The sequence below is a fragment of the Lynx canadensis genome, chromosome C1 (assembly GCF_007474595.2).
Source record: "Lynx canadensis isolate LIC74 chromosome C1, mLynCan4.pri.v2, whole genome shotgun sequence".
NCBI classification, from domain to species: Eukaryota; Metazoa; Chordata; class Mammalia; order Carnivora; family Felidae; genus Lynx; species Lynx canadensis.
This window is the reverse complement of record NC_044310.1, coordinates 3,826,468-3,843,771: the sequence shown is the minus strand read 5'-3', so window position 1 is coordinate 3,843,771 and position 17,304 is coordinate 3,826,468. Positions and strand designations below refer to the sequence as shown.

Sequence of the window (17,304 nt, the reverse complement as noted above, 5' to 3'; positions counted from 1 at the left end):
GTGGACCTTCCTGGACCCCGATCTCTCTGCACCCAGAGGGCACAGCAGCCTCCCAGCAGCAGAGAATGTGTTGAGGGTAGTGGGGGGCACCCTTATCCCCAAATCACTTGGGATATGGGGTGCCTCAGAGTCCCCAGTCTCTGCCTCTTCCCCAGGGCCCTTTTTCCCCATCCCTACCCTTTGCCCCAAGGTCAAGATTGGGGGGGGGGCGGGGGCGAGTGTGCCGGCCCCTGCAGGTGGCAGCCTTTTCCTCCCCTCCCCACTGCCCGCGGCCGGCCCCTGGAAAGGAGAGGAGCAGAAAGCCGCAGACCCCGACAGGCTGGGGTTTTATTTGTCATTCCATAAATACGGTGGCTGTGTCTCGCTGACTGTCGTCTGGAAGCGCGAGGCATGAGGCAGTCTCTGCCTACGTAGGGAGTGCAGTTAGCTGAGGAGCCACAGTCATTAAAAAAAAAAAGGGGGAGAGAAGAAAAGCACATTATTTACATGACAGAAGACCGAGCAAGCCCCTCTGTCATTCCTCCGGACCTCGGATTTGCACTGGATCTGGGATGAGAAAGGGGGGGGGGGGGGACTCCGTGTGTCAGCAAGGGAGAAGGATCCCACCCCTGCTCCCAGAGTGGACCTCCTTCCGGTGCTGGGCATTCCCGGAGGGGGTCCCCTGGGGCAAACTGCCTCAAGGGTTGGGCCAGAGGCTGGGAGGCTTCCCTCGACCAGGCGGCCAGCGTAAACCCGTGCTGGGTCCCAGGCCACACTCCTCCAGGCCCCAACTCTGCCCAGCTTGTTTCCAGACTCTCTCCCTCCCCGACCGCCGCCCCACCAGACCCCTTCTAAGTCAGGGGCCCTCCCCCAGGAAGCAGAGCCGGGTCCTCCCTGCAAGTGGGTGTGGGAGAAATGACAGCTCAGAATCAGACTGTGGACAGTGCCCCAGGACGGGGAGGCTGCCTGGGTCCTTGCCATGGGTATTTCGGCCTTGGCCCAGCTCAACTCTGGGGGCAAATGTGGCCAACAGGGGACTGCCTTCCCAGGTGTGGCTCCCCATGAAGGGGGCAGCAGTGTGAAGGGGGCCCAGCAGCTCTCCCCAGTGAGGGGTGGGCAATCTGGTCCCTCAGTACGGGGGCTGCCTGGCCCAGAGCACCTGGTCCCTGCCTGTCCTGGGAGCTAGACACCCATCCCGTGTGGTGGTGGGCAGTGGCCACAGGCCAGGGGCCCCTGCCAGGATAGGCTCACCCCCTCCCCACACCCACAGTGTGCAGCTTATAGATTCGGTGAGGAGCCCAGGGGCCTGGGCTGGGAGGGGGGGAAGGTTCTAGACTCCAGGGTCAGCATAAAGGTCAGGAAGTCTGTGGCTTTCTCAGGCCTCAGCCCAGCCAGGGCTGGCCAGGAGGCTCTCTGAGGATGGGAGGGCAAAGCAGGACCGGGCATACCGGCTGCAGTGAAAGTGAGACCGTTGGCGGGGGAGGGGGAGGGGTGTCGAGGTGGGGCCAGCTGCTACCTGCTGGGACCGGAGACACAGAGGCACCCTAGAGTGGGCTCCTGCCTCCAAATAGCCAGCAGAGGCTGGTACCTCAGGACTCCCGGCTGCAGGCCTGTACCCTTCATCCTCCCAGCCGGGGGGCTGACGGTTCTGTCCTGTTCCAGGCTGGGGGGCGGGGGGTGGATGCATCGCCAGGAATGCCTGGCTCCAGCCGTCCTGACCTCCTCACAGGGTGCATGTGGTGGTTCCGGGGTTGGTACTGCTGCCCGTTTGCCCGGGTAACCTGCTCTGGGCACCTAGACCTAGCACCCTAATGTGGGGTGCCTCACCCTGACCCGATCTGAGGCCTTGAAGAAGGCACTGCTCCAGGGGGAGGCTCCTGGGGCCTTTTCCTAGATCGTGGGGGCTTCTGCCGGATGTTCGGCCTCCCCAGCTCCCCCGCGCACGCAGCACGGAAAACCCCAGGGGCCTAAGTGTGTTCTCTCTGCAGACCCTGAGGCCACTACCCAGGCAGAGCAGAGGTGGGCCGCCTGGCATGTGGCCAGCCAGCGACCACAGTCTAGCTAAGTATGCATGACCTCAGGGCATTCTGGGGCAAGGACAGAGGGGCAGTGGGCAGGGCACCTGGAGAGGAGGGTAGGTGGGGCCCTGGAGGGACCTGGGCTGGAGCCTGCTCCTCAGGCCCCTCCCGAATGCTCAGGGCTGCTCTGGGCACAGGGATCGTCAACTGTGTGCAGGGAGGAAGCTGCCAGGGCGATGAGCGTGGTTAGAAACCCTCCCCCCCAACTTCCCGTGGACCCCAAACTGGTAAGGAATCCCCCCGGATCTCTGCCCCTGCCAGCAAGGGTGGGGGTGGGGGTCAAGGGGCAGCTTGGAAGGCCCCCTGGAGACCCGCTGGGGCAGGGGGTGGTGGAGAAGCGGGTGCAGAATGAATCTGAGGTCGGGCCCATGGTAAAGTATCGGGAGCCCTTGGCAAGGAGGGAGGTTGAGGGCCCCACCTGGGAGGCCCTGCCCAATGTCCAGTGTCCTGGCAGAGGGGCCACGGGAGGAGCCAGACCTGGTTTCCTCTTTCCCACCCCCAACACCAGGTGGGGGTGCTCAGCAGAGGAGAGGCCAGCCCTGCTGCCCCCAGCACCCGACCGGGTCTCGGCCTGGCCTGGACTCGGGGCGTCTCTGGGAAAGGCCGAGGCTGGGAGAAAACGTGGTGGTCTCTTCCAGGAGGGTGAGCAGGGCTGCAGGCGAGCTTGGACGGGACCGCGCCAACACCCTTCCCAGTCAGCGTGGTCTCCCCAGCACGGGTCAGAATTCCGTCCCGCGAAGCGGCGAATGGTGTCTTAGCAGCGACTTTTGAGATCTTTTCCCCACAACGTCTCGTGCCGCGTGATGTTTTCTTTTTGATGCAAACCACACCCCTGACTTGGCTTCAAAACAGCTTAAGCGAGCGAACAGAGAGACTGGGAGGGAAACGGAAACTGTCCGGGCAAGCGGCCGGGGGCTTCTTAGGATCTGTAGTCCTTTTTGCTGTAGGGTTTATTGCCCAAAATACTATCAATCTCGTGGATAATGGAAGACGACAGTTTTGGAAGGACCTGTGGGCAAGGACAAGGGCTAATCAGAATCCCGCCAAGGAGACAGGACGGGCCTGTGGAGGAGGCTGGGTGACAATCTTCCGGCCACTGCTGGCCCAGGCTTGTCCTGCCTCAGCGTCCCGCTGAAGCCGATGGGGGCTATGCTGCTTTTGGGTTCCAGAAGGTCTGGGGCAGAGAGGAAGCCTGCCCTGGTACACGCTCTGCACCTCAAATGCCAGAACGTGCTAGAACTATGTCTGGCAGGCATAAAACACAGATTCCAGGGCCAGACACCGGATCTCCGCACCCCTAACCTACTTTTCCCAGCCTTCCCTATTTCAACCAACAGCAAGGCCACCCTTCCAGGTAACAAAACCCCACGGGCTAACTCTGACTGGACTCTCCCTCACCCTCAACCCGTCCTGAACATCTAGGAGCCAAGCAGCTGAGCTCGGGACCATCAACAGCCCTCTCCCGGGGGGCCTGCCGTCACTTCCCTGTGGGTCTTTCTGTTTTACCCCCTCCTGCTCCCTAAAGCCCTTCCCCCACTCAGCAGCCGGGGAGAGGGGTCCTGCCCCTCCTGTGCTCTTGGGGACTCCCATCTCACCCAACAACCTCCCAAGTCCTTAGTGCCCCAGGCGCTGCCCCACCCCCTCTGCTCCAGCCCATGCCCACCTGTGCCTCCTTTGCTCCCAGAATGCTTTTCCTCCAGGTAATTTGCACATCGCACTCCTCACCCTTCAAGCCTTTGCTCACGCGGCACTTTCTCAACAAGTCTACCCCCACGGCCCCCTTCAAACCTGGGCCCACGGCACCCCCACCCTGTTCTGTGCCCACTGATGCCCCGGACCTTGCTCAATTTTTTCCCCACAGTGCTTGTCACCCTCATGTTCTAATTTCCTCATTTTACTGTCCACTGTGTGCTCTGAATTCAAGAGCAGGGCTTTTAGTGGCTCAGTGACGTAGCCCAGACGCCCAGCACGGTGCCTGGCACATTGCAGGTGCCCGACGAACATGTGCTGGACAAATGACTGAGCGGTACCTTGCGTTCAGCCCAAGGGCCGGGGGGTGGGGGGGACACACCCAGCAGCCCCCTCCCCGACCCACCTGTATCGCTCCAATGTTCTCCATTAGCTGGTCTGCGCTGGAAGCACCCAGGAGCACGGAGCTGACTCCCTCGTTCCTTAGGCACCAGGCTGGGGCAGGAAGACCAGAGGTGAGGGGGACACACCCAGTGCAGGGGCCCTTTCTGGCTCTGCCCTGTCCCTAACTGGGCCACACAGATCCAGCCTCTTGGTCATGGGGCTGAGGGTGCCCAGGAGGGTCCCCGTAAGCCTACAGCTCTGCATGCTGGGTTCTGCGGAAGCCCAGGCACCAACTGCTTGCGGGGGGGGGGGGGAGGGGGCCCAAGTGCTCAGGGACCACCCCCCATTCTCTCCCCATGAATGTAAGGGCCCCATGGCTGCCTGATGGAGGGGTGGCCCCGGGGACCACGGTCAACCCTCCCCCCCTCCCCCCCAGCACGGTTACCTATGGCCAGCTGGGGGAGGGTGCAGCCCAGGCGCTCAGCTATGGCCTGCAGCTCCTTCAGCTTGGCCTGCTGGCGCCGGCCCTCCTCGCTCAGGATCTTGTCTTTCAGCCACTGGTAGCCCTGGTTGTGGTGGGGAGAAAGCACAGCCCACTGGTGAGGGCAGGTCACCTGGACCTCTGCGTGCAGACAGCTGGTGATTTGTGCCAAGGTAGCACCCCCACCCCTGCCTAACCGTGTCCCACTGCAGAAAAGACCTGGGCAGGTGGAAGGATGGGGCCTGCTGAATCCGAAGCCAGAAGCTTCAGGGTCGCTGAGGCGGGGCCCCTGAGCCAGGACCGGGGGCCTGGCAAGCCCGGGGCGAAGTGGGGGTGGGGGAAGAGGAATGCTTTGGCCGTTGGCCCAGAGGACCCCTTCCCCAGGCTCTGGGGGAGCTGTGGTCTTACCTGCCCCCACCCCTGGGATTGCAATGCCTTCCAGGGAATCCCTGATCTCGGTGTGGATTGGGCAGGAGTGGGTGGGACAGGCCTTCCTGTCTTTGAACTCCAGGCAGGGGAGCTCCAGTGCTGGATCTGCCCTGACCTGAGTAGGCCTTTCTCTGCCTGCTTCTCACCCCCCAAACCCCGCATTTGGGAGACCCTCCTGAGTCCCCACTCCAGAGGCGTGTCTTGTCCCAGGGGGTGGCCTCTGAGGGACAAATGAAGCAGCTCTGCAGCCCCCAGCCCAGAGGTCTCAGAGTTGGCCTCGAGAGTGTGTAGGGGGGTACCCGTCGTGGGAGGGGCCATCCCAAATAGCACAGGTGGTCCGCCCAGCCCACGTTGTCAATGCTGAACCCAGCTGGGGGTGGCGAGGGAGTGAAGGGGACCTTTCACCGGGGGCGCATCCCAAGAAGAGGATGGCCTTTCCGGAGGTGGGATCCGGCCAGCAGGGGCTCCAAGTTCGCTTGTCCTGGAACCGCCCCCACAAGGGCCCAGGGAAGCCCCGCCCAGACCCATCAATCCAAATGCCTGTCAATCCAAAATGCCTGTCACCTGCCCGTCCCCTCCTCCCAGCCTGGCAGCTCTTTTCACCTTTAAGGAGGCTCTTGAGTAGGGCGGGATGCCACTGTCGTACTTTCCGGAAACGATGCCGCAGGCCAGAGGGGACCAGGTCATGGCGCCCACTCCTGGGAGAGGAAAGCCAGGCGAGGTCAGGCCCGGGGTGGGCGGGGCTAGGGAGCGAGGAGGAGGGGGGAGGGGCGGAGCGAGAGGAGGGGCGGAGCTAGGGAGCGAGGAGGGGCGGGGCAGGGGAGAAAGGACGGGACCAGGCGGGGGAGCCCACCTATCTTGTGGAAGAGCTCCGGCAGCTGGACCTCCACCTTCTCGCGCTGGAACATGTGGTACTCGGCCTGCTCGCAGATGGGCGGGATCAGGTTGAACTGTCGGGCCACGGAATAGGCCTCCTATGAACGCAAATAGGACCGTGGATGGTCCCTGTCCGTCAGTGGGTCTGGGGGCTGCTCGGGCAGCATGGAGGAGACACAAAGACATCCCCAGGAAACAGCCGGCGCACCTGTTCTCCCCCCACACTCCTCCCCGGGGAAATTCACCGCTTTCCTGGGAAACAGGTAGCCTGTCCCCCTACCGTCTCTGCTGGGAAAACGGGATGGGACCCCAGCGTTGAAGGCATGGGGAGGATTCTGGCACTTATTGGCCAGGTGGCCTTGGGCAAGGAGCTCACCCCTCTGTGCCTCAGTTTCCCTGTATGTTGTGAGGGTCAAGTGAGCCGACGGCGTTCACAGCCTTCAGGAGGGCAGTGCCTGCCTGCTACGGTGTTAACTGTTTTTATCATGATCATTATTCCAGGGCCCTGGCCCTGGGATGATGGTGGCAGTGGCAGGAAAAGGCTACGTCAGGAGGAAACGTAGCATCAGCCCATTTCTGGGACTTGGAGCTCAAGGCCTGAACTCTGCAGACTCTCCCTCTGCTCCTACTGGATGGGTGTGAGCCAGGGCTGATGTCTCCTGACAAGATTCCTGGGGAAGCCCTGCCTGCCAGCACGAGAGGTCCTTTCCTCTTCGGTTTCAGACTCAGTTTTTGCATCTGTAAAGTGGGAATAGGATACTGACACCTCAGAGAGCCCTGTTCTGGCTCGAGGCAGCTTCAGAGAAATAGCAAGTACTCATTAATGCTGTGAGTGCCAAAGGCTGATTAAAAGCACAGGCTCCTAGAGTTGTGTTGAACTTGAAGATTCTGCTTAATTTTTGTGATGAAGTAGAAATCTGGGGCTCACTAGAGGAGAACCCCCCCCCCCTCCAAGGATACCGGGATGTGGGGAATTCTGGGAGGAGGGGCACGGGAAGGGCTGAGGCCGGGAGGGCCCTGGAGGCAGGGGTGGCAGGTCAGCCTCAGAGCCAGTCCTGGGAAGACCCGATCCCCAGGCCTCTGCTCTCCAACCTCTGAGGAGCACAGCGCCACCCCGCTGACCCTTCTGGGATACCCTGATACCAAGAGACATCTGCAGTCCTCTGTCCCTGATGGCTCCTGGAGGGAAATGACAAGGAAGGGGATGCTTTCCTGAAAGTGTGGGAAACGTGACGGATTAGGAGATGGAAGCCGGGCTCCCAACGGCAGCGCACATTCTGAGGCAGCCCAGGCCGGGTGCTACGCAGCCTGGGGACCCACCTCAGAGGGAGCTGGCTGACCTTGGGTGTGTTACTTAACTTCTCTGTGCGTCAGTATCCACACCTGAGAAACAGGAGGACAGTAACGCTTCCTCCTAGGGCATTGGGAGGTCTCAATGGGAGTCAGTCCGCATGAGGCCCTCAAGTCTAACGGCAGCTGGGGCATCATGAGAGCCGGGTGCAAGTGGCTGGTACTGTTACTGCTGCTTAGCGCTGGCTGAGCTCTAGGTTCTCTGCTAAGAGCTTCGCAACTGTTCTCTCGGTCCTCAGAACAGCCTCCTGGGGGGTCATGCTAGCGGTCTTGCTCTACAGGTGCGAAAACCAAGGCTCAGAGAGGTGAAGCCATCTGTCCAGGGCCACACAGTGCTGGGATCCAAGTCAAGAGCACTGCCTACAGATGTGGCTGCCACAGGTTACCATACTGTCCCTCCCTGTAGTACCCAGTTGTCTGTGCCATCGGGACCAATGGCACTGAACGAGCCAGAGTCCTGGGTGTTCATCCCTAGAATGGGGCAGGGAACCCCATGGACGCACATGTGCCGAGAGGTCGCCGTACCATGATCTCCATGGAGCTCCAGCGTGACGTGCCCCAGTACATGGCCATCCCCTGGTTAATGACGTGGGTCATGGCGCGCACGGTCTCTGTCGGGAGAGAAGGGGACACTGCGGGTCGGGGGTGGGGTGACTGGGGGCATGGGGCCCAGCCTGGGGACATTCTGCAAAGACAGGTGGAGCAGGAGGTGGGGGGCTGCAAAGATGTCTTGCAAGCAATGTACTTCCTGGCTCCAGAGTCGGGTGTGGCTGGGGTTTCCAGGGACCGCAGGAAAAAGGGAACCACAGCCCAAGCAGCTGGCCTTGAAAACAATTTCCCCCAGTAGTTACGAGTCTTACGGAATCTTTGAAAAATGGGTTCTGGATGGATGGTGGCATTTCTATGGCGGATTGGAGAGAGGAGGGAAAGGTGAGATCAGAGTATGTCATTCTAGACGGTGGAATGGTGGGGGGGGGGGGCGCATCTCTAGTCTGGGGACGAATCACATTGGCAGAGGGCAACAGGAAGTTGCCTGTTTCGAGTCCCCCCCGCTTCGGGGTGTCCCAGGTTCTCCCTGGGATCTGGAGGACTGAATAGAGAGGTAATAATGGCATCCGTCCGGACAGCGGGCAGGGTGGGGCCCTGGATGGTTCCAGATGTGTCCCCAAGAGCCAGAAGTGGACATGGAAAGCCCCGTTTGTATCCGTCCCGGATTCTCAAACCAGCCCAGGAGCAGGCAAGGGACCCTCGCCCCAGCTACACGATACACTCTTCCTAGTACTCAAAAAAAAGGTTTTGAGAGATGAAAATCTGCCACTTACAGTCTCGCTACTGCTCCCGCACCAGGCTGTTTCAGCCCACGGGGATGCTGTGGTGTTAACAACATACTTGGCCTCGAATTTAAAGACCTCAAATGTCTCTCAGCTTTGCGGGGAGAAGGGCTGCGTCGTCAGACTCCTCGCTGGTCCCATACAGTGCTTGCAAGTCTCACTCCCACAGGCAGGGCAGGAAGGGGGGCTCAAGAACAAGTGTCTGTCAAAACGAAGCGGCAACCTTGACCCCTGGAAGTCCTGTCTCTCCCCAGGTGGCTTGCTCATCGGCCGCCGACATGGCGGGGGGCTGGGGGGCCCCTGAAGATGGCAGGGGGGTGGGAGAGCCGGAGGAAGGAAGGAGAATGCGGGCTTTGTTCACCCAAGCTCCCCCTTGAAAGGCACAGACCCTCGGGCACCTTCTCCCGCAGAGAACGGCACCTCTGTTTTGGATGTCGTCCCGCCCCCATCCCGGGTCCCTGAGCGCCCCTTCGGCCGAGGTCCCCTCTTTCGGTAGAAAGCTAAGGTAGCTGGGGCTTCTGGGGTGTTGGTCTTGGGGCAGGTACGCCCAGGGCCCCCGAAAAATCACACCTCGGCTTCCAGGCCTTCAGGCCGACCCCTGCCCTCTCCTTCCTTCCAAGGTCGGGGACTGGGCTCCTCTCTGCCCATCCTCGGGAGGAGGCTGGCAGGGAGGCCCGAAGCCCCGCCCCAACCCCCAGGGACCACCGACAGGCCGCCCGGTTTGACTGCCCACACCACTCGATGCCAAGGGGGACAGCTCTTGTCGGAAAGCCCGGGGGGCCCGGGAAGATATCTGCCCACACCCAAGGCCAAGCTCAGGCTTCTGGCCGCTGTCCTTGTCGGCTTCCTCAGAAACGCTCCTAGGGTCCCCTGTGACCATGCAGCGTAACGGCCGATTCTTTTCAGCCACGGCCTCGGCCCACATGCCAGAGAGGGAAGCGGACACCCTCGTTCCCCAGCCTGGCTCCCTCTCATCCCTCAGCACAGCTGTCTCCCCACCCGGGAAATGGCACGATACACTGCAGCACCCCTTCTTCCATGCAGAGAGGGGGTCCGCCGGGTGCCTGGGGGGCGGGGCGGGCCACCGGGGCAGGAGCCCGCCGGAGCCTGCGACCAGCTTGAGAGAGAAGGGGTCCCGGGCACGGCTGGCTGGGTGGACGGCCCACACACGGGAGTCCGGCACTCTGCGCTTCTGCCCAAGCCAATGTCAGCGGCCCCAGACGCAGGGACCACTGGGGACAACTGTCCTGCACCTCGATATTTAATGCCGGCCGGCAGCAGCAGGAGGGCCCGATCCTTCCAGCTGCTGCCAGAACCCACAGTACCTCCTGCCTCGTCACAAATAATACATGGGAGGGGTCAGGTGGCAGCACCAGTTGGCAGGCAGGCGCCCTCCCACTGTGGAACACAGCCCGGCTCCCAGGGAGACCACGGCCTGCCCTGGGGCGGCCCTTAGCTCGGGGGCAGGCAGAGCCCACGCCAGGTCTCAGGGTTTGGCCTGCTCGCGTAGGTATCGTGCAAGGAGGCCAGTGACCGCGTTTCGATGGAGGGGTGGGGCTGCGTGGCAGGGGGCGAGAGCGGCAGGTGGCCCAGCCCGCCCAGGGGACGTGAGCACCACGCGCAGCCACGATGCTCGTGGAGGAGCCCGCGTGCCGTGACGGGGCAGCTGGCCACCGGTGTGTTTTGCTTCCGCTTGAGCTAGCAGACGTGACCTACAACGTTAACACGCGCTGGAGGCCGCTCGTTCTAGGGATCCCCCCGGTGTTGACTCCTGTGGGCCCCTGGTCTCCCCAACCCTCTCCCAGACCATCCAGGGTCAAGGTTTCAGGCGCCCATCCCAGCATCCTCAAATCAAGAGGAGCCCTGGTGGACAGACAGCCGGCCTCGAGGATCACGGCAGTGCAAGGCGGGGGGGGGGGGGGGTTGGGGGGGCAGGGCGGGGGGGGGTCATGCATGGGGCGGGGGGCGGGGGGGGGCAGGAGAAATGAAATGGCAGCGCTGGCCAGGCGGGGGTGAGGGCGGGGGCTCCACACTGCTTTGCTTTTCCTTCACTTGCAAGATGTTCTCATAGGGCGTTATTTTTCCTTTATGCATTTTATGGAGAAGTTTGTCTTGGGGGGAAAGAGAGTAGTGTAAATAAAAACACTGTCTCATAAAATGCAGCTCGGACACAGGAGTCAATAGTCGGGCTAAGGGTACTGTGTACCTTCTATGATGAATGTCCTTGACTTGGAGGAACTAAATGGGTCCCCTGGTGATAAAGAAAGATTTAAAGAGACCAGAGTTTATAGCTGTGGGAACACGGACAGGCGCGGTATGACAGAGAGCGTGGGGAGGGGACGCACAAATCTTCCCAGAATACTCGTTTTGTTTAAAGACAAAAAAACGAAAAGACAAAAAGCAAACAGACCACACAGACCCCACACGCAAATATATACACGCACGCGTGCTCGGTATATATAGAAACAAATGAAGAAAAAATAACTTGAACACAACTTCATTTTCCAAATCCCTGAAGCAGCAAAGCACAAATGAGGAGCCTGAAGCAGGAATGGCGGGGGGGGGGGGGGTGGGTGATGGGAGGGCGGAGATGGCGGGAGAGGAAAGAATAAATACGCGCAAAGAAACCAAAACTGCTTTTCAAAGCACCGCGCTTTTTTTTTTTTTTTTTCTCCTCTAAGTAACAATTTATCTCTCAGAGCAGGAGGCCCCTAAAACCTCCCGGCAGAACGGGAGTATGACTGAAAAGAACACAGCAGTTGCAAACAGCCATCATATCGTGACTTCATTTAGCTACGAAATAGCAAGAGCTGAGAGGAGAGAACATTCCACTCGGTTCTGAACCCGGGAGGGGGCGTAGAGCCCGCACGGATCAGGTGCATATGGACCCAAGGCCAGGACGGGGACTCGGGGACTCCGCCTGGAGGTGCCAGGCCCCCCCGCCCCGCCCGCCCCCAGCAGCCGGGAGGCCTGGGTGCCCCGCGGAGAACCCACCTTCCATGGGCGTGTTGGGGTCCGGGCGGTTGGCAAACACCACATCCACGTACTCCAACTGCAGCCGCTCCAGCGAGGCTTTCAGACCTGGGGGGAGGAGTCAGGAGGGGTGGTCACCATCTTCACTGACACTGCTGGGCCCTCACCCGCGCACCTGCGTGCGGCACAGGGAGCAAGAGGTCCCAGGCACCCGGAGCCGTCACACGGCGTGGGGACACATGTGGGCAGGTGCCACCGGAGGTGAAGAAGAGCCAGGACCTAAGTGGGTGCACGCCCCAAAGCGGGGGGCCGTGTGGTCGGGTCCACAGGCCAATGCTCTGTGACTGCACGAGGGGGTGCCCTCCCGCACGCCCTGGGGGCCCACGTGGTGACGGGGAGAGCCAGGTTCTCCCGCACGGAGTGGGAGCTGCACCCCTGTCCACGCACCAAAGGCACAGATCACCAGTGAGCGCTGAGCAAGGGCTCAGAGCAGAGTCGCACAGAGAAGTGCTGGGGCTGCGGGGGCCGCAGCAAAGCCCCCCTAATCGTGTGATTCTTTTTTTTTTTTTTTTTTTTTTTTAATTTTTTTTTTCAACGTTTATTTATTTTTGGGACAGAGAGAGACAGAGCATGAACGGGGGAGGGGCAGAGAGAGAGGGAGACACAGAATTGGAAACAGGCTCCAGGCCCCGAGCCATCAGCCCAGAGCCTGACGCGGGGCTCGAACTCACGGACCGCGAGATCGTGACCTGGCTGAAGTCGGACGCTTAACCGACTGCGCCACCCAGGCGCCCCAATCGTGTGATTCTTAAAGGGACGGGCGTATCATCTGGGAGCCCAGGTGGAAAAGGGCACAAAGACGACACAAGTATAGGATAAGCGGACAGCCTACCCGACCCCTCTCTCCCCCCCTCCCTGCCTCTCTCTCTCTCTCTTTCTCTCACTTGTGCACGGAGCGCCTGGCTGTGTCTGACACGCACCTTTCCTGGGTTCTTCCCAGTCCTCCCCCAAATCCCAGAGGTGGCCACTCTTCCCACACCCATTTTACAGATGTTGCCACAGAGGCTTGGGGAAGTGATGTCCCTTGCTCAGGACCACCAGTCAGCATGGGGCCCGGCCCAGGCCTGTCTTGTCTTCCCCAGGACCACAATGCCCATCTGAAGGCGGTGGTGCCCTGCTCTGGTGACGCGGAGGCTGGGTGGAAGGAGAGGGTGGGACCAGAGCGCGGGGCATCTCCAGGCCTAGGCCTGCGCGTGTGGCTGGTGGGCGGGGGCACTCTGTGTCCTTCACTTGGGCATCTGCAGGAGGCTCCGTGGGTTCAGGGGCCGTGTGGGGCCAGCGCGCCTCCCTCACCTTCTATTATGTGCTTCCTGGAAAGGCCCCTCTCGGTCTCCGCTCTGAAAAACAGCACAACAGCGTGTGTGATGTTGCAAGCGGTTTTGGGGGAAATGTTCATGATGCAACGTTAGGCCAAGAAAAGTAGGTCAGTGAGTGCCACGTGCATCTGATTCCACTTGGGAGACAAATCACAGGCTCCAGGGGTGCGTTCATGCAGCCAGGAGGAGGGGCGCTGCCCGGCTGGCCTGGGGGAGTGGGGGTGGATGCAGGGGGAGGGGTCTCTGGGTTCCAATCGGCCCTTCTGTTTTGCTTAGATTTTTTTTTTTAAGTGAAGAATGAATCGTATTTATAATTCCTAGGAAGCCGATTTGGTCCGGCCCTAGAGACAATGAGGGGCCAGACCGCTGGAAACGGGCAGGGGTGGTCTGTGGCCAGGGAAGGTGGCACGTGGTTGAGACAGTTCACGAATTTTCTGGGTTTCCCAGAGTTTTGGGGATGTTACCCCTGTAATCAGAAAAAGAAAAAAAAAAAAAACCAAACAAACAAAAACCAAGCCCATGAAGGTAAAAAATACAAATGAAACACGGTTTGAGTAAAAGGCAACTCAGCCGAAGCTGCTTTTCCGGGACTTGATGTCCCTCAGTGGGGCTGGGCACCGGCCGGGGCAGACGGCTGCACAACACCCCCCGCCCCGGGAGAGCCCCCCGATTCGGGGCCGTGGCTGCTGACCCCTGACCCCGGCCGGGAGCATGCCTGCGCTGCACCTACTTTCCTCCCCAGAAGATCTTGGTGGTGATGACCAGGCTGGACCGTCTGCGAACAGAAGAAGAGGGGTGTTACTGGACGTAGCTGGGGTGGGGAGGGGTGTGTTCAGTTTACAAAGAGGGTCCTAAACACCCTTCTCATCTGGGAGCACGGGGTGTGAAATGGGTGCTTCAAGATCATTTCATGTTTGCCGGGTGCGAGCCCGGGGTCCTGGGGCTCCCCGCCGAGCCAGGAGACAAGCCACAGACGCAACTAACTCATCTTGAAGTTGGGCAGTGGGGGCCGGGGGTGGGGATGGAGTCTCACGCACCAGACCAGAGCCCAGAGCAGGACACACACTGGGGGGTGCAGGGAGCACGCTCCCAGGAGGTCAATGCAGGGGCTGCAGCAGAAGGAGGGGCTCCAGTGGGGATGCGGAAGGCGAGGGGGCCAAGCAGCCTGGCTCTTCTCCTACAGGCTGGAGACAGGCTTTCAGAAAGCGGTTTGCGGGACGGCCTTGGGGAGAGCCTGGGGCATCCGGAGGGAGAGACAGGTGGGTGGCGCAGGACCCGGGGTGTGAGGGAGCTGGTGTGTGGGGTGATGGAAAGCCCCGAGGGAAAGGAATAGATTCGGGCCTCCTGCTGTGAATCCACAAGAGGCAGGAGCTGACACCTGTTTGGTCCTGGAGGGATGAGCAGGGATAAGGATGGCCCCTCCAGGCCACATCTCATCAAGACCCTTCCCAGGGGAGGGGGTGCCCGTGTCCCCTGTGGTTGTGTTTTCCTCCCTTGGAAGCAGGGGGGCTGCTCAGGAAATAGCTCCTCAAAGTCAGAAGCTGTGGTCCCCTTGAGCTCCGTCTCCAGGCAGGGGGGTGACCGGATATGCATTTCCCGAGGTATTCAGCTAAGACCTATTCAGGGGACCCACGAATACATGCGATTTCCTTTATTACAGTGTGAGGAGGTATTCTGTGATGAATTAGAGCCGAGAAGAAACAAACAGCTCGGTTGGGACAAGAGGAAGGGTGTCTGTCATCTGTCCCCCGGGGGTTTTGCACTCGCTGGGGGGGGGGGGGTGGGATGGGGTGGGGTGGGGTGGGGGGGCAGCTTTACAACAGCTTCTGCTGTTTCTGAAAATAAACACATGCAGGCCTCAAGGGGCCCCCAAGTGCAGGCGAGTGCCCAGCCCTGTCTGTCCTGGGGAGGGTGGAACCCTCAGGCTTCTGAACGCCTTGTGGGGGGACCCCAGCCACAAGGGCCACCACTCCCCAGACAAGTGTGATGTGCAGCCCTTAGCTGGCCAGCCGTTTGACAGACTCAGGCCCTCGAGCCTCAGGACAGCCCTGCCAGGGAGGCCAGACGTGGTCCCTTTACAGGTAGGGCCAGTGGCAAAGGGTGGAGTCCAAGTCCGGAGAAGGATGTCCCTCTCCTCAGTGGCTATACCCTCTGCCTTACCCGGGCCGTCTGGGAAGTCCTCATGTCCAGATCTTTTTGGCCTGACACAAATCAGAGCGCAACCTAGTTCCCTGGCCCCCTGAATCCCTGCTGAACCAGAGGTAGAGATCAGAGGCAGAGGGGCAGAGTCAGGGGCACAAGGATTACCCCCCCCTCACCCCGCTCGACTCCCCCCTCAAGCAGAGATGCCTCTGGTCTTGGGGAACGGAGTTTGGCACCTCACTTGGTGACTCAGCCGAAGCTTCCGGCCTCACCGCAGCACCCCCCACCACAGTGTGAATGCTCTCTACCCCTGGAGGCAGCCCGGGGCTGGAATATTCTCCCCTGCCCAGTGAGAACAGTTCTGAGACGTTCCAGGCTTTCGAAGGACTGGCCGGCTGCCCAAGGGCCAATGAGGCCTCACTGAGCACTCCACTGGGCAATAGGAAAGAGCAGCTTCGGGGCCCTAGCCGGAGCTCGCCCAGGACCCAGCACGCATCTGTCCCTCACGGTGCCCTCCTCCCTCCCACCTGCCTTTTCCACGCTTTTCCCCGTGTGCGCCCTGGACACTGACCACAGAGAGAACAGGGTAATTACCTCCATCCCTTCTTCTTGATGATGTTTCCTAATACCACTTCAGCCCTGCAAGAAAGACCGAGATACGGGGATTTCATTACAGCGCGACAAAAACGTTAAACCTCGCCCCTACCATGACGATGGGCCACTTGGTCCCCGCTATGGAAATGCCACTGGGCCCAGAGAGCCAGGCTGTTCATGCTCGCCTTGCCTTGGACACTTCATTCCAGAACGAGGAGAGAGCCTGCGAGCGGCTGTCACCCCCCATGAAGGTGGCCGTGAGCGGTGCCCCTGCAGGAGCCTGTACGAGCAGACGGCTCCAGCTCTCACAGAGAAGGAAGGAGCTGATGTCCTGTTGGCGAGGCCTGCCGTATCCCATTTCCCTGGCCTGCTGGAAATTCACCGGGGAAGATGTTTGGCAACGTTCCGTGGGTGAAGTTTCCAGAGAAGTGTATATATATTTTTTAAAAAGGTAAATTATTCATCAAGTGCATCCTCTCTTTTCAGAGACGATCAACATGTATTCAGGGCCAGGGGCTGAATTTCCAGCAGGGTGCATGCGTGTGTGCGTGCTCACGTGTGTGGGTGCGTGCATCTCTCTTGTTTCTTGCTTTTGAACGCTAAAGAGACAAACGCCATGAGGACTGCTCTCTGTTCTTTTTGGCGTCACTCTGGCCCTGCACCAAACCTGGGCTAGCGGGGGTCACGGGCGGGGCTGTTCCAGCCTTGCCTGGCACTGTAGCGCTGGCTTAACTTTTAAGAACTTTCTGCTTGTAGCGAAATGTTTCTGAGTAAAAACAACAGACGGAGAATGATCCATACCCAGTGCTACATTCCAATTATAAAAGCGCCTGAGTCATCCACTCAGAAATAATGGGCTCTAATTTGCAAGCTGTTCAGCATACATTCTGAATGCTCGTCATTCATGGTCAAGATGTACAGAAATTCACTCAGCCCTGGGCCTCTTCCTTTTATTCCTTGGCCCCTCATTTGTGGGACAAAAGATGAGGAAAGGAGGAAGGGAGAAAAATGAGGAGTGGTCCTGGGGTTGCAGGAGCTGTAGAGCATCGGCTAATCAAAGCCTGTTGCTTGTGGCTGTGAATTCTTGTGGCCCTGCATTTGGGAAGCCTGACATCTGCTTGGGGCTGGGGTGGGGGGGCGGTGGTGGAGCGGGTACAGAAATCCTGCAGCTCTCTGGTAAGCGCCCAAATTAGCATCAGCATAAGAAGCAGGGGGCTCAGCAAAATATGTGCTTGGCATTCTGGTTAGCAAGAGGGACAGTGCCTGGCCCAGAAGCCACCGGAGGAGCCCGGCAGCCCCCCCACCCCCCCAGAACAGCTTCTTCTGGCCTGTCCCTTGCTTCCCGTGTGGGTCACTGCTGGCACCATGCCACTGATGGGACTGAGGGCTGGACTGAGAAGGAGCCGCAGAGGCGTGCGGAGGAGAGGAGGACAGGACGAGGGCAGTGGGCTCCAGGGGTAACAATAACCCACCGGAAGCTGCTCTGAGTCCCCGGCTGCCGGCAAGGGGCTCCGAGAGGCCCTGAGGCTGCCAGATACCCAGTGCGTTTGCCCTGCTATGCCAGCCCTGGGTGTCCAGTTCTTCGGGGGGAGTGAAGACAGGGACACAGGGAGTGTGGCGGC

General features: G+C 60.3%; 1 protein-coding gene across 8 annotated transcripts in view; it reads right to left on the bottom strand.

Moving 5' to 3' along the window:
• Nucleotides 1-301: 301 nt before the first annotated feature.
• KCNAB2 (potassium voltage-gated channel subfamily A regulatory beta subunit 2) overlaps nt 302-17,304 on the bottom strand; it is an 85,458-nt gene continuing 68,455 nt past the window's right edge. For 6 of the 8 annotated variants that reach the window (XM_030327424.1, XM_030327423.1, XM_030327426.1 and 3 more), the window contains 10 exons: nt 15,683-15,727; nt 13,677-13,721; nt 12,924-12,967; nt 11,592-11,678; nt 7,792-7,877; nt 5,894-6,014; nt 5,644-5,738; nt 4,576-4,696; nt 4,153-4,241; nt 302-3,066 (listed from right to left, as the gene is read on the bottom strand). In XM_030327424.1, coding sequence (XP_030183284.1) covers nt 2,977-3,066; nt 4,153-4,241; nt 4,576-4,696; nt 5,644-5,738; nt 5,894-6,014; nt 7,792-7,877; nt 11,592-11,678; nt 12,924-12,967; nt 13,677-13,721; nt 15,683-15,727 — 823 coding nt within the window. In that variant the 3' untranslated portion in view covers nt 302-2,976. The remainder of the gene's footprint in view (nt 3,067-4,152; nt 4,242-4,575; nt 4,697-5,643; nt 5,739-5,893; nt 6,015-7,791; nt 7,878-11,591; nt 11,679-12,923; nt 12,968-13,676; nt 13,722-15,682; nt 15,728-17,304) is intronic. The other 2 variants (XR_003971205.1, XM_030327428.1) reach the window with 2 other exon arrangements.